Genomic DNA, 15,437 nt, shown 5'->3' with positions numbered 1-15,437 from the left:
AAGTTCCGCAGGCTCCACCGCGCGCGGGGAGGGCTCGCGTTTCCCTGTAAACACCCGCTAAACACCCACCGAAACAGCTAATGGGGCCCGGCTCTCCCGAGGGAGGCTCCTGCTCCCCCCGCTATCGCGTGCGAGGCTGCATGTGCCGCACGTCCCCTGCTCCGGGCAGGACGGGCCTGTGCTAACGCTGCCGACCGGGGCCTCGGGTCTGCACGCCTGCGGACGCCCCGCGGGACGTCGGGGAAGACGCTTCGGCCCCCCCGTGCCCCCCTCCTGCCGCCCCGAGTTTGCAGGGCCGCGTCCCCGGCGGTGCCGCCTCCAGCGATGGAGGAGATCGGCGTCCGAGGCCCCGGACGGCACAGAGAGCAGGCGGGAGCGAAGGACCAGACGGCGGATGAGGGTTTCCAGCTGCCCGAGCTCCCGCGAGCAGTCAGGAGGGACCCGCTCCACGCGCCCTGCTCTCCCGCAGCCGGAACGGCAGCAGTCGGAGGGATTTATCGGCCGGGAGGTTTCACAAAGCCCAGACACTTTTCCCACCAGGCGAAGGCCCAGGCGCGGCCCGGGGAGGTATTTCTATTGCATCCTTCCGTGTGATGTCTGAGCGCTGCCGGGCAGTAATTACCCCGCCAGATCGCCCCGGCCTTTGTTCTCGCCAGATCGCCAGAGCCACGAGCGGGGCCGGCCCGGACGCTCCTCGCACCGTCATCCGCGAGGAAGAGCCCGGCCCAGCCCCAGCCCCAGCCCCAGCCCCCGGTGCGGGGAGGCCGCAGGCCTGGGCTGCTCGGCAGCGCGGGAGGCGAGGCCGCTCCGGAGCACCGCCACCGCCCCGATGCGCCGCGGCCTGCGCGGCTCCGGGCGAGGAATGCGGCTCCGTCCCCCTCGGTGCGCATTCCTGAGCCCGGCCACGGCCCCGCCAACGCCCGCGGGGCGCCGGGGCAGGGTCAGGGAGGAACGCCGGCAGCCCCCGGCGCCCGAATTAGCCGCCTGGAGCCCCGTCCCCGTCCCCGGGCGCGGGTGCACGAGCACCGGCCCCTCTCCGCGGTGGCGGGACCTTCGGTACCTGCTCGGGGACGCGCGGCGCCCGGCTCTAGCGCTGGAAGCACCGCGGCGGCGAGGGCCGGGGCGACGACGGCTTCTCGGGGACCTGCTGATGGAAACACCCAGCCCCGCCGCGGGCCGGTGTCAGCGCCGACGGCGCGGGTGTCACCGCGACGCCGAGGAAGACATTCAATGGGAATTAGTTAGCGTTTAACCTCCGTGACCCCCCGATTGTCCGCGATTTGTTAGCTGTCCTCCCCTCCGCGCGGAGGGACGGAGGGGCCGGGAGGGCTCCGGCGGCGGGGCCGATCCTGCCTGGCCCGGGGCGCAGCGCCGGCCGGCTCGGCCGAGAGGACAAACCCTCCAAAGTCACCCGGAGCCTCCGGCAGCTGAAACACGCGGGGCCGGGCGAGATCCCACCCCGAGACGAGAACCGCTCAGCCGGTTTTGTCAGCTCCAGCGCGGGGAGGCGGGGAGAGAGGAAAAAGCCGGCGGGAGAAGGGAAAACCCTGCTCTCAGATCGCCCACCCTCCGCTTTCTTCTCCTAACACAAAGCCGAATTGTGCTGCCTGACCCCGGAGCGCCGGGGCCCTGCTGAGCCGTGAGTGCGGCGCTCCGGCAGGGCCTCCGTGCAGCCGGGACCCCGCGCCGGGCTCCGCCACGGCCGCTCTTCGGGCCTCGCCAGACCCCGCTTTCAGCCCCGACTCATCCGGGCCCACGGCGGGTCCCTGCCGCCGTCCCTCGTGGGGGAGGCCCGGGAGGAAGAGGAGCGCTGCCGCCAGCCGGGCTCGGTGCACGGCGGGTCGACGGGGAGGGCAGCGCGGAGCCGGCCCAGAACGAGCTCCCACGTCAAGGACGGTTGAGTTGTTGCCTTTTTCCCCTTTTTGCAAAGGGGGAAGTGAATTTTGCTGCAATTGCACTTTAAACGACTATTTCGGAGAGACCTGCTGGATGGCAGCTTGCAGGGGTCGGGCTAAGAAAAGGGCGAGGTTTTGTTGCCTGAACGTGAGCAGCGAGGCATCGCGCGGCCCGGCAGCCCGGCTCGCGACGCGGAGCAGCGACCAGCGGCGAGGAGAGGGGGGAGACGAGGCGCTGGGTCCCGGCTTGGCCCCGACCCCCCTCTCGGGGCTGCGGGTGCAGCACTTCTTCCCTTTCGGCGTTAGGGCCAAATCAACCGATTCCTGCTATCCCCCCCACGGTCTGGGGAGGCAGGTCCAGCCCCGGCTCTGCCCGACGCAGGCGCTGCTCTACCCCCCGCTGCTGGGGGGGGGGCCTGGGTTTTTGGCACAGTTGCCCTTTTCCAAACCCCAAACTCCGAGCCAGGAAAGGTCATTTGGAAGTCAGCTCCCAGCAGCCGCCGAGCGGCTCTCTCCAGACATTTGCCACGTATGTGTTTGTGCATGCCCTTGACACATGCTCTCTATCACACCTGACCTTGTGCAAATATTAATTCAGTGGAGTCAGTAAGGATTGAGAAAGCTTGGCCGAGAGAGCAACACCCAGGGACCCGACTCGCACGGCTCACGCGCAGCCCGTCCCCTCCCGGCAGCTCCCCAGCGCGAGCCCGGCTCGCTCACGCGCGGGCTGGCGGCACCGGAGCGGGGTGCTGAGCTCGACGCGTCCCCCGCCGCCGCTCCCGGCCAAGCCCACCCCGATATTCAGCCTCCGCCGCGGGGTTTTTTCCGGAATTAAAACCAGCCTGAGCCCTGCAGGCGAGAGCGCGTTTCAGGTGGAAAGGAGCCGGGGCGGCGCGGCGGGGCGGGCAGGGCGCGGGCCTCGGAAGCACCTGCTCGCACGGAGCCGAGAAGGGGCAGAAGCGCGGCTGAATTAGCCGTTGCAGCAAGCCGGGGTTTAAATTCCACCATATGTAAATGATCATCTTAGAAAGGAGATCACTGTAAGCCAAAGCAGATGAGTCACCCAGGGTTTCCACTCTCAGCCCGGCAGGGCTGGGGATTTGTGTAATTGCAAATCTGTTCCTGAAATGCAAGGCCTCGCACCTCGGTCGGCGGGCCAGCCGCCCCGCGGCCCCCGGCGAGCTCGGCCCGGGGGCGGAGAGCCCCCGGCGAGGGAATCCCCCGGCCCCGCTCGCCCCGATCCCCCGGCCGCCGCGCGCTCGATATCTGGAAGAAGTCCAGCAGCCACAGATGGTTTTGACAGGCAGCCAGCTGTGGGCCGTCAGCCCTGGGAACGATCACCGCAAATCTTTTCAGACACACAGCGAAACCTCGCTGCTTTCTAGTACTGCGGGAGCGGGCGGCGGCGGGAGCCGGGAGCCGGCGCGGAGGGGCGTCTGCCCACCCCGGCCCACCCGCCCCGGCCCCGGCCCCGGCCCCGGCCCCGGCCACCCATCCGCGGCTCTGAGTCAGCAGCTCGGAGCGGGCTGCCGCTGCCGCATGACGCGGCTCCGCAATAATTTCTGCTTCGGCAAGAGCTGCCGTCCGGCCCCATCCCACCGCCCCGCCGGAGGCGGCGGTAGCACAGGCCGGCGCTTTGCAGACGCTTAAAAATAAATCTATAAATGCGTGCGCTATTTTTAGCCTTAAAGAAGTGAGGTCTGCGCGACGCCCTCGGGCGGAGGGAAACTCGCGGGCAGATGGGGAAACTGAGGCAGGAGGCTAAGCCAGTTGCCGAAAGGATTTGAGGCAGGAGCCGGCGTAGGTGCTCCCGGCCGCCATCTGCCCACGCTCGCCCGCGCCCGGCGAGCCCCAGCGGGCAGCTGCCGCGGGGGGACCCGTGCCTGGGGGGGGGCAGCCCCGGCCCGGCCCCTGCAGTCGGGCGCTGCGCGGTCGGGCGCCGTGGTGGCCCGGGGGGACGCGGGGGCTCAGCCCCCCCCCAGGGGAGGAGAGTGCCTGCCCCTAAGCAGCTCCCACAAAGGCAGGATTATCATCAGCTCCACTTTACAGACAAGAGACCCAGGCGCAGGGAGATTAAGTGACTTATTCCAGAGGTCACGGAGCAGGTCAGCGGCTGAGCCAGGAACCGAACCCCGGGCTCCCGGACGCGGCCCCGAGCCGGCTCCGCCGTGCCCGGCCGTGGCACCGCGTGCGGGGGCAGCCGGCAGGTGCCTTATCGGGGGGGGGGGGGGCACACGGGGAGCCGCGGGGCCCCCGGCGCGAGCAAACCGCCACCTTCCTCCCGGGCGCCCGCCCGCGGCGATTGCAGCACATCCGGCGGGGCGCGGAGACCGGCTCCCGTTTCTCGTGCGGTTACGGCCAGAAATAGGGCGATGGAGCAACGCTACGCCCTTGCCCAACCGCTCCGCTCCCGGGGCTGCTCGCTCTGCTGAGCAAGGGCTTGGGCTGTTTTCTGAAGGTTTTTTTTTTAAATAAACCTTCGCTCCTGTTGGTTCAGCTGTGCCGGACCCAGGAGGCGACGGCACCCGTGAGAGCCCCGTGAATCAGCGGGCTCCGACGTGGGCGGCTCGGGGGCCGGGCGGCTCCCCGGGGAGCCGGCACGCGCCGCGAACGCCGGTGCACGAGCGCCCGGAGGGGAGGCAGGAGGGGACGCCCGGCTCTCGCGGCCCGGGCAGGGCCCCGAAGGCCGCACGCTGCCTCCTTTAACCTCCTCGGGACTGCAAGCGCTCGGGCATTGCTAACGAGGGGAAGGGGAAGCCTAAGCGGGCTAACGGGGCATCAGGCCGGCTGGAACGGAGACACTGCGGCTAAGCGGCTCTGGCCGAGGAGAGGTCCCTGACCCCCGCCCGGGGGATCTGCGCGGGATTACGGCTCCAGGAACGCTCACTTGGAGCCGTGAGCCGATTACGGGCTGGATTCCTCGCAAGGAACACCCTCGGCGAGGCAGGCGGAGAGAGAAAGGAGCCCCGCAGAGCGGGGAGCACGGGGCCGGCAGCGCAGCTCCGAGCACGTCTGGGCCTGGGAGCGCTGCAGCCATGCAGGAGCCGGCCCGCTGCCTTTTAGAGGCAACTTATCCGCCTGGAATTAAACCCCTGCCCGCCAGCGGGACGCTTCCTCGCGTGCTCCCGGCGCCCGTTGGGGCACCCAGCGATCCCGCCGCCCCTTCTGGCGGCCGCGTCCCCTCCACGCCGCTGTCCGTGTCCCCTCCTCGTCGCGCCCCTTATCGTCCCCCGGGGCTGGACAGACGCGGCCATCGCCCTCCTCCCGCAGCACGGCCCCCCGGCTCGGGGCCCCTGGGCGACGCGGGCGCTGCCGTTTATCTGCTCGACCCCTGCACCGCAGCTGCATCGCACCCGCCGACACGGACGGAGGGACGTTTGGGGGAGTGAGGCTCATCCGCGCGGCTCGCTAATGTAATAAAGCCCTAATCAATATTTTAAGGAAAGTAAACGGACCCTCCTGCGGTCGCGAGCGCCGGCTCCCCCAGGCCCCCCGCGGAAACCCGCTGCCGGAGGGGACGGCTCGGCGGCGGTATCACTTCTCCTGCAGCAGCCACTGACTCACGGGGAAGATCCCCGGCTCTAGTCGGAAATAACGTTTTGCAGCTTGCTATTTCTTTCCAATTGACGAAATCAAGGGGCTTTTTGCTAAACGCCCCCCAGATTCGCAAGGGAAGGTAAATCCAAGCATCTGCCCTTTTTTACCTGGGAAGAAGCCCAAGGGCTCGCAGGAACACGCCGGCCCAGCAGCATCCCCAGATCTCCGCTCCGGACGAGGGTCAGGGCCCCGACCCCACCGTGGTCTCACGGCAAGCCTGAGGCAGGACGTTTCCATCCTGCGAGCACATGTTTTCCACTCGGCTTTGAAGAGTTTTGGTCATAATGAAAATATTTTAAGAAAAAAAGTCATCAGAACAAACAGTTTTAATACAATAACCTGGAACCCTTTAATGTTAGTAAGAGTTTAAGAGAGACAGGCTTGTTCTAAGCATTTTCAAGGAAAGCAGGGATTTCTGCATTCCCAGGACTCCGAGATCCGGGGCTTTAGAGCAGCAGAGCCTCTGCGCGGTGCTGAGGATGGCAGAAAACCCTAACGCCACTTAAACCAAAACACAATAAACCTCCAGCCTCCTCCGCCGCCGGGTCCCCCCTTCCCACCCCATCCCCCAGCGAGTTCCCTGCACTAAAAGCCATTAGCGGAGTCTCTCTCCCGAACAAAAGTAACATCCAACCCCAAGCCGCATCCTGAGAGCAATAGAGAGAACTGGCTCTATTCAAAGGGCGCCTTTGAACGAGAAATCACCATTTCCTCTGCCTCTTCGGCCCCTCTTGCATTTCCCCCTTTTCAGTTTTAATTGCTCGCTGAGTCATGTGAACAGCATGAAACCATTTAGGGCACCTGCCCCCAAGGGCAGCGGCTCCAGGACGGCACTGGGCCGCAGGAAAGCCGCGCACGGCGCTCCGAAGAAACTCCCGTCCTGCCACACACGCATTTTCCCAGGGGGAAATTCCACTGCCAAAACGGGGAGCTTTAAAAGAAGAGCCGGAGCGGTTTTCCAGATCAATGCAACACCAGTGTCGCAACCCCCGGCTTCACAGGGCTGCCTTCAATTACCCCATCATTTACTGGATTGCCCCATCATTTAGAGGAAAATAAAAAAGCCATATCTCCTAGAGAAAGCATGGCTTGTTTCTCCTAAAAGCTAATGGCAGCCCGTGCTAAGTGCCGAGTCTAGACTGGTCTATAAACTAGAGGAGAGGGAGAGGGGCCCCGGTACCAGTTTCCGAGCCTCCCCGCGAAGCCCAGGGCGCCCGGCCCGCGCGGAGGCTGCAGAGCTGCTTCCCTGGTTCCCTCTAACCGTTGCACTTTGAAACGCGGTATCTTGGGCGAGCTCTGCGCAGCAGCAGATAAGGGCTGAGGTTTGCGTCCCCCGCGAGCCACAAGTGAATTCAAATGTCCCAGCTTGGGAGGCTCTGAGAAACCTTCCCCCCCAGAAAGTACCAGTGCCTCACCGCCAGCCCGGCCTCCTCCCCCCCAAATCATTTCACGCTCTTTTTAAAGCCTCGCCCACTCCTTTCGAGGAGGAACAGAGAGGTGCGGGCTTAAACACCGGCCTGCCGCGTCCAGAACGCAGCCCGGCGGGTGGGTCGGCAGGGACGACGCGAACGCAAAACCGGGGCAGGCAGCCGGTTCCAGCAGAAAACGTCCAAACCGCTGGTGCCCGAGAGGCCAAAGCAGCAGGGGACGGATCAGCTCAGTTCGTGGCTAACCCTGCAGACCAACCTCGCCCGGCCGCGAGGCAGCGGCTCGTCGCAGCGCTTGGACAGCCCTATTGCAGGGTAGGGACAGGAAAACGGCCCTGCGAGGATGCAAAGCAGAAGACGCCTCCTCCTCCTCCTCCTCCTCCTCCTCCTCCTCCTCCTCCTCCGCGCAGCACCACGAGCACCTTTCCCCTTGCTCAAGCCACCGTTTCCTCCGAGACGATGCACGCGCAGACACGCTGCGCCCGTCGCGAACGCGCACGCGGCCGACGGAGCCGGGCGCTTCCCCCCCGTCCCGCGGGAAGCGCTGCCCCGGCGCGGGTGCAGGCGCGGGTACGGCGAGGTTACCGAGTGCACGCACCCGGCGCCGGTGAATCAAACCCGCGCTCCCGCCCCCCGAGTTACGGGACGGCGTGAGCAAACCGGAGAGCAGCTGCCTTTCGCGTTAAACACACAGGAAACTCCAAAAGGGGCAGAGACAGGAAATTCTGGTGCCGTGGGCCGCAAACGCGCTCAAAGTTCAGCACTCCCAATATTAGTAGGATGCAGTAATATCTTAATCTGAAACAGAAAGGTCAGGAGAGGGGTTCTCCGCAGGGCACCCGCCGAACGCGCTGCCAGGTAGAGCCTTCCCCCCGCCTCGGGCACAGCCTGCTCGCTGCGGGCGGGCGGGAGCACCAGCGGCGGGTTTTGCCTTCGGACGGTCCCGGCGCTGGTGGGGCCAGGCGTTACGCAGCAGTTTGCAGCGTGGCTTTTTGCAGGGGTAGCTGAGCTGTCCGTGCTCGGGCGACTTGTCACAACAGAGCCCGGCTGGCTGCCGGCGGGGCCCGGGAGCAGGCTCGGCCGCGGCCCCGCGTGCTTCGCGTTCCTGGCGCCGGCCCGGCGGCAAACGGCCCGCGGCGCTCGCCCGCGCCCGCCCCGGCTCTCACCGCGGGAGGCGAAATGAGAAGAGCGAAAGCCCCGTCCCGGGAGCAGGGCTGGGGAGGGGACGGCCCCGCACGGACGGCGGGTCGGGGGCTCGGCGCTTTTGGGTTACAGAGAGCGTTTCCAGCTGCGCAAAGGAGCTGGAATGAGAGAACGCTCTGAAATAACCCCAAAGCCCCGGGCACCCGGGGCGGGGGATTTTCCAAGAAGTGCAAGAAGAATAAGAGCGAGAGCCGGGTGCTCGAGCGCGGCAGCGACCCTACCCCCCCGCACCCCCCCGCGAGCGATTGCTGCCGGCCTTCACGCTTCCCCCTGCAAAGGGCATTTCTCTCGCCAGGGGAACAAACACGGCCCCAATCCAGCAACACGGCCTGGCACGATCCTAACGTTAAGCAACGTGTTGACATCCAGCAGGACCGAAGCGCGTGCCCGCGGGCTGGCCGGGCCTGGGAGCAGGGGAGCGAAGCCGCCCCGCGAGCCGGAGCCGACGGTCCCCAGGTGCTGCCGGGGCCGGCAGGGCTCCCGCCTTTGTTCTGCTCCGCGGGGAAGCTGCCGAGCAGGGGCACGGCCCGGGGTCGACCTCCCGCCTGACCTCTGCCCGCCCGGTAGCCGTCCCCGGGGACGGGGAGCTGCCGCGCACCGGCTCCCCCGCCGCAATAACGCTCGCTCGCGCCCTCCCACCGCCCCGCTGCGAGCGAGGCCCCCGCCTCCCCACAGCCCAGACCGACAAAAAGGAGCGGTTCTGGGGATGCCGAGGGCATCGGGCTCCTGCCTGAGCTCCCCATGAGGTCACCCAGCAGATGCGCGGCAGAGCCCAGACCGAAGCCACGGGGAAAACCCAGGCAGGGCTCAGGGCCGGCGCTGCGCCCCGGTTTGGGTGTCCAAGCAGCCCGGCCTGCTCTCCCGCAGAGCCCGGGGGAGGCGGCGGTCGGCCCCGGCACGCAGCCCTTCGGAGAGACCTGCCCGGCCTGGCAGTGCCGAGCCGGCTCCCGAGCGGGGGGAAAGGAAGGAGGACATCAGCTGCTTCCCCCGGCGGGGCCGCACACGCCGGGGCGGCGGGAGACGCGCGGGGAAGGGACCGGCTGCCCTCCCCGGCTGCGTCAGCCTTGAGCAACGTTCGAGACGGCCCCGAGCACACGAAACCTCTTCTCCTCCCTTTTTTCCTTAAACCCTGGGGGCTGGGGGCCTGCAGCTCCCCGGCACGGAGGGGACCCCCCGGCTACGCACGAACACGGACCGCTTTTTTTTTTTTTTTTTTTTTTTTTTTAACTGCGTCCGGACTCTCGGGCTGGGGGGGAAGGCAGCGGCAAGTTGGAGCGCAGACCTGAAAGGCAGGGGGTGAGGAAGTCATAAAGCATCCCCTGCCAAGGCGTCCACGGGGAAGGCCCCGGCGGTAGCGCGGCGGAGGCCGCGCCGCACATCCTGCTCGCGCGCTGTTTACATTCCTGCCGCTCCTCCCGGCGCCCGGGCTGCTCCGCGCGCCGGGCCCGTCAGCTGGGGCTGGAGCGCGTTCAGCAGCACGCGCTGGAGGCAGGCCAAGAGGAGCTCCCGGCCAAACGCCGAGCTGAGCAACCCCCTGGCCCGCGTCCAGCGGCCGGGATCCAAACGCCGATGCGTTTGCCGTCTGACGCGCTCGGCGCCGGGGAAAACCTGTCCCCAGCCCAGGCGCTTCGCGTTCTCTCTTCCACCCACAACAGAGAGGAGAATTCAGAAGCGAGAAGCTTTTCTCCCCGCTCTGGGTGCTCCCAAGATTAATACTTTCACTGGGCGCTGCAGAAAACAGCTCTCCCTGCCGAAACTCAGGGCTGCGCGGGGAAGCCGTTGGAAAGGGGAGGGAAAGGGGAGGGAAAGGGGTGCTCTGCCCCTCGGGCTCTGCAGTTCGGGCGGAAGAGGAGGGGACAGGGGAGAAACGCGCCAGGCCTTTAAACCCGCCGCGAGACTCGCTGCCTGCCGTCCCGCGGGCCGGTGTCCTTGAAGGGCCGCCGCCGCCGCCGATCCAGTCCAGACCGACTGCTGGAAATTTCCACCCTCGCGCTGGGCAAGCGGGGTCAAACGCTGCAGGGCACGTCCATAAATCGCTCCGAGCGCGTGCCACCGCTGCCCACCCGCTCCCGAGGGGCCGCGAGGGCCGCGGCGCGCAGGGCCGGTTACCGACCGCCGCGGCAGAGCCTCACCCTGCCCTGCGGAAACCCAGTTCGGCCACGCCGGCTTTGCACCGGCCGAGGGCGATCCACAGAGCGTCACACCTCATGCAACCACCGAGGTGACAACAGCAAACGGAGCGGCCGCATTCACTAGACACCAAACCCTGAATCTGCTCTTCGGCGTCGACTGCCGGGAACAAGATCCGGGGCCCCAGGAGAGCGCGATCCCGGGGAGAGCGCACGCGAGCCTGGAAAGACGCTAACACGGTGACAAACAGGAAGATCACAGCTGCGGTATCTAAAAGCCTTTTCACAGATAAAAAGATTACGTCCCCCACTCTCTAATTACAGGAAGTACAAAAGAGAAAAACCACAAAAAGAAAGAGACGATGCATCACTGGGAGGTGAGGATATGCACGCGCTTGAGACAACACAGGAAAAGTTCGGTATATTTTTAAAAAACCCACACGTACGTTAGAGTTACGGAGGAATCAGCAGAGCCTCTGAAATGCTGATGCTCCCCAGCAGCCGCGCTCGGAGGGCCGCTCCGAGGGAAGGGGCTGCCGTCTGACGGCGCCGGGGCCCGGGGCCCGTCCTGCCCGGCGGCATCGCACCGCCCTTGTGCCGCCTCCCCGCTCCGGCTTCCACCGCGCGCGAGCCCCCAGGGCCGGGCCGCGGTCCCACCTCCGCCGGGTTCGTGCCTTGGGGTCCCCGGCGCAGCTCGGGGACGAGACGGCCGGGAGGGACCCGCAGCCCTCGCGGACGCCCTTGGCTCGCCGGAGCTTCCCAGCTCAGGCACGGAGGCCGGGCTGCGGAGAGCTGGGTGTAGGGAGCATCCACCCGGCTGCTCGGACACGTGCTCACAGCCTTCCCTGCGCTCGTGCTCCTCCCTTGCCGGCTCGGAGAGGCCCGTGCAAGCTCCTGTTATACCCTCGGCTCGGCGCCTGCTCCGAGCGTCCCCGTTTCCAGCGGGACGGTTACAACGGGAGGAGACGACCGCCCCTACGCGGGGAGGAAGGCCCGGCCCCGAGCACGCTCAGGATGTTCCTCTCCCTGCCCCCAGCGCGCTGCGAAATTCTTGAAAACCCGGCCGTATCCTGCCAGAGCGCTCGGCGTTGTGCAAGAGCTTCCAGCTAAGGGTGGCAGCTTTCCCCTCGTCACAGAGCGGCAGAGCAGGACAGAAGCGGCCCCCCCTCCTCCCGCCTCCCTCCTCCCGGCGCAGGGCAGAAAGCGGGGGCGGCCGCTCGGCGGGCGGGCGCAGGAAGGCGGCCGCGCTCGGGGCTGCTGCCGCCGTGGCGGGCGCTCTCCCCGCCGGCCCCGCTCCGCCGGTGCTGCCCCGGGGCCCAGATGTGCCGGCGGCCGCGCTGCAGGCAGCCCCGGGGCTCCGCGGGGCCGGGCAGCTGCACCCCTCCCAAAAAGCAGCCGCGCCCCAGCCTCCTGCTGCCCCGGCCTCTCCATCTGGGTCCCATCTGCTGCTGTTTGCTCTGGCCCCCTCCCCCAGCCCTAAACTCAGATGTACTTAAACACATACATCAAAGGAGCCTCTGGCAGCCTCTGGGGAGCCCTGCTTTAAGCACATTTCCTTCTATTAGCCAACAGCTTAGGGATTCAATACCCCGCGCTGGCCAATCGCCGGGAGAGGGGAAGGAGCAAGCCTCGGCTTCCCCAGAGCCAGGCTTAGCAAACAAGGAGCAAGACGACCCAGAAGGCAGAAGAGGGGCGAGCCGGGGCTTTCACACAGCTTCTCCCGGGTTTCACCCTTCAGTCGCATTTCGGAGGCGGCAACGCGGCAGCTCTGCCCATCTCCCCTGGCAGGGGGGACCCGCGGGCGCCTGCGGAGCCTCCCTGCGCTGGGTTCCACAGGTGCCCAACCTGCTGCTTTTCACCCCGTTTCATTAGCAGAGAACTTCAGCGCGTGCCCAAGCGCGTGGACAGCGGCGGTCCCGCCAGGCAGGCAGGGCCTCTACCACCCCGTCTACCGTAACAGGGAGCAGCCAAAGGACTAAAACCTCCAAGAAACCTTATGTTTTCTTGGCAAGAACGAAGGCGGCTCAATTCGAGAAGGCGGCTGCCGGAGACGCATCCCCAGGCGGGCAGAGACCGCGAGCAGGCTCCGGGCGCATCCCCCGCTCAGCCCGGGCGCTTCACGCCTCCTCCCCGACCTTGCCGCTGCCCTTGCAGGCAGCGCCCGAGCCCCGGCGGCTCCCGCGCTCCCAAGGACGCCAGGACTGGCGGCGGAGCCAGCGCAGAGGGGCGCCCTGCCAGCAGGGCTGGGACGCGGAAAGGGGACGCGCGCGTGCCTGCACGGGACCTACTTGCTTGAACTGCTCCTCGTAGGTCCAGTCGCCGTGGTCGGGCGCCGGCTGCGGGAGCTGCGAGTGGCCCTGGTGGCTCAGTCCGGACGGCAGCCGCTCCTGCCCGCCCGGCAGCCGCTGCGGGTCACCCCGGTAGTGCTGAGGGGCCTGCGGCTTGCGGAGCAGCAGGGAGCCCGGGCCCGTCCGCACCGCCTCCGCCGAGCTGAGCCCTTCCTCGCCCATGTCTTCGTCCTCCTCGTAATCCTCCTCTTCCTCCTCCTCCTCCTCCTCCTCCTCCTCTTCCTCCTCCTCCTCACCTAGGTCCTCTTCAAAGTCTTCTTCATCCCATTTGCCCTTCCTAGAGCAGGGGAGAGAGGAGATATTTCCTTACTGTACTAGGATCTGCAGAGGATGATGGTGTCCCCTGCCTCCTCCCTCACCCCCATCTCTGCGGAGAGCCTCTCCAAAGCGGCCCAGCTCTCCCCAGCCCACGGGCGCCGGCAGCTCCCAATGACATCCTCTGCCACGGCGGCCTGGCGCCGCGACCGCACCGATCCCTCCAGCCCGTCGCAGGGAGCGGGAGCTGGGAGGAAGTTGCCTCCAGCCTCCCCGCTTCCAACCACCCTGTGCTGGAGCAGCACCTGAACGCGACTGTCTCTCCACGGCTCAAGAGCCATCACCACCACGTGGGCCAGCGAGCCGGGCCAGAGCTCCCTGCAGCACCTGCCGCGGCCTCTGCCGAGCAGCCCGGCTGTCCCGCGACGTGCCAGGCGCTGCACGGACCCAGCGCGGAGCCGGCCTCCTCCAGGAGCTCGGCGCTGCTGCAGCACGGACCCTGCACGGCTGTTCCCATGCTCAAAGCAGCTCCTCAGGCTAGTCCCGGGAACACGCGGATGGGATACAGGCGGGACCGCAGGACGGCTCTTCCCCAGCCCAGGCCCAGCAACACGCCTGGAACACCCTGCAGCGAGGGGTGGTGGCCCTTGAATGGCATCTTCATCTCCCAGCATCCCAGGACAGCACGTCCGCGAGCCAGCAGAGCCGTTAACAGATGGCTCCCACGCCTGTTCCCTGCCCAAGAGGGGACCCGGGCTAGAGCAGGCAGCAACAAGCCTGCATAATTTAAAGCAGGACCGGGATCCTCTGTCACGGCCCCACATGGCTCCCTGGGAAGAGATGAAATTTCGCCCCACGTCAGCGGGTGACAAGGAATCACGGCTGCTGAGCAAGCTCTGGCGTCTGCCCCTGCACGGGGCAGAGCGGGGAGACGGCCCGCAGCCTCCGTGCCCCCGCGCGCGCCCGTTCGCAGTCCTCTCCCGGTACGCGAGTCCGACCAGAGACAACACTGCTAATCCAGCGCTCGTCCCCAAAGGCGCTGGCTCCCGTCCCGGCAGAGCGCCCAGCGCCAGCGTCTCAGAGCACTGCCTTTGGGGGAGAAACAGCGGATCCAGACCTGCCGCCTGCCACCCAGGCAAAAGCACTGCTGCTCCTTGGCACTCCTTGTTGCAGGACGTCTTGATTTCACTAACCTAGTCCGCCCGAGCTGATCCGCGTAAATCTGCCTGCTTAACGTGACACGCACACATGCCCCAGCCGCCCTCCCACCAGCAACGTCCCCTCTGTCCTGCTCCAGAGAGCTCCCGAGGGGAGGTGGCTCCCAGCCCCAAACCGGCCTCGCCAACAACTCCCCGGCGCCAGAGCACGTTATTGCAGCGTCCCCCGAAATCCACCAAAGCTGTTAATTTACGCTAACACGTGCAAGCATACTCACAGATCCTCCTCTTCCTCTGAGCCCATCTCCTGCTGGTATCCACCATCCTCCTCCTCCTCCTCTCCCCGCTCTTCCTCCTCCGAGGCCTGGCTCTCATCCGACAGCCCCGGGCTGGACGAGTGGCTGAGGCCGGCGGCCGCTGCCCGCATAGCGGCCAGGGCAGCCATCTGCGCTCGCTGGATGTGCGCGCTCTCCGGCTCGGCTCCTTCCTCGGAGGGGGCCGGGGCCGGGGCCGGATCCGGGCCGCGGCCCCGCGGCAGCGGCGGGGTGCCGGCGGGGAGGGCGGCGTTCTGCCCCGGGGCCGGCGGGGGCTGCGCCGGCGGCGGCGTGGAGCGCGGCGGCTGCTGCTGCTCCTGCTGCCGCGCTTCCAGCGCCTGCTGCAGCCGCGCTCGCTGCTGCCGCTGCAGGTTCTCCATCACCGCCTGCAGCTTCATGGCTCTGCCGGCGGGCGGCAGGTCCCTGGGGGGGCGGGGGGCAATGCGCCCGAGGGGCGATGCCCGGGAGAGGCGGGGGGCCGGGGGGGCAGCGCCCGGCGGGCTGCAGCGCTCCAGCGGGGCTGGAGGCCAAGGCGGGAAGCGGCCGGGAGGTCCGGGGGGGGCGGCCCCGCGGGGAGGCCGCCGGGAGCCCGCGAGGGCGAGGGCAGCAGAGGCACGCGGGAGGTCTGCAACACCTTCGAGGCGTCGGGGCACAAGTCGCCCGCTGAGGCCAGGGTAGAAGGACGCGCCCCTCCGCTCTCCCCGAGACCTTCCCCGACGTTTCCCTCGCTTGATGGCTCCAGCAGCAGACGCGGGGCGCGGGGACGCTCGGCTGCCTTCGGGAGCACAGGGCTGCACCCCGGGCAGGCACCAGACTCTCCGCAGGCTCAGCAGGCAGCTGCTGCAGCCCGGCGCATCGCTCCTTCCCTCGCCGAGCAGGCACTTTCCGGGGTGGGCTGCGGCCTCCGGATCCCAGCTGGCGTCCCCCGCTCGGCTGCGGCACGGGCCGGGCCTCCCTAGTCCTCGGCTAGTTCAGCTTCTGCCAGGCGCTGGCGCAAACCTGTCTGGGAGAGGGCGAGAGAGCAGGCGAGGAGGTGAGCGAGGGCTGGCGGAGGGGGCCGGCTGCCTGCAGGAGAGCGCGAGCAGGAAGGAGTTAAAGACAACCCGGGAGCC

General features: G+C 67.5%; 1 protein-coding gene across 2 annotated transcripts in view; it reads right to left on the bottom strand.

Annotated features, from left to right (window-relative positions):
• ARID3A (AT-rich interaction domain 3A) overlaps positions 1–15,437 on the bottom strand; it is a 35,967-nt gene that overhangs the window by 15,037 nt on the left and 5,493 nt on the right. The window contains exons 2-3 of one of the 2 annotated variants that reach the window (XM_064497417.1): positions 14,290–15,328; positions 12,540–12,876 (exon numbers count right to left, since the gene is read on the bottom strand). In XM_064497417.1, the coding sequence (XP_064353487.1) occupies positions 12,540–12,876; positions 14,290–14,723 (771 nt within the window). In that variant the 5' untranslated portion in view covers positions 14,724–15,328. The remainder of the gene's footprint in view (positions 1–12,539; positions 12,877–14,289; positions 15,329–15,437) is intronic. The other variant, XM_064497418.1, reaches the window with a different exon arrangement.

Source organism: Dromaius novaehollandiae, chromosome 25 (genome assembly GCF_036370855.1).
Source record: "Dromaius novaehollandiae isolate bDroNov1 chromosome 25, bDroNov1.hap1, whole genome shotgun sequence".
In the NCBI taxonomy this organism is placed as follows: Eukaryota; Metazoa; Chordata; class Aves; order Casuariiformes; family Dromaiidae; genus Dromaius; species Dromaius novaehollandiae.
This window is presented reverse-complemented; position numbering and strand designations above follow the sequence as displayed.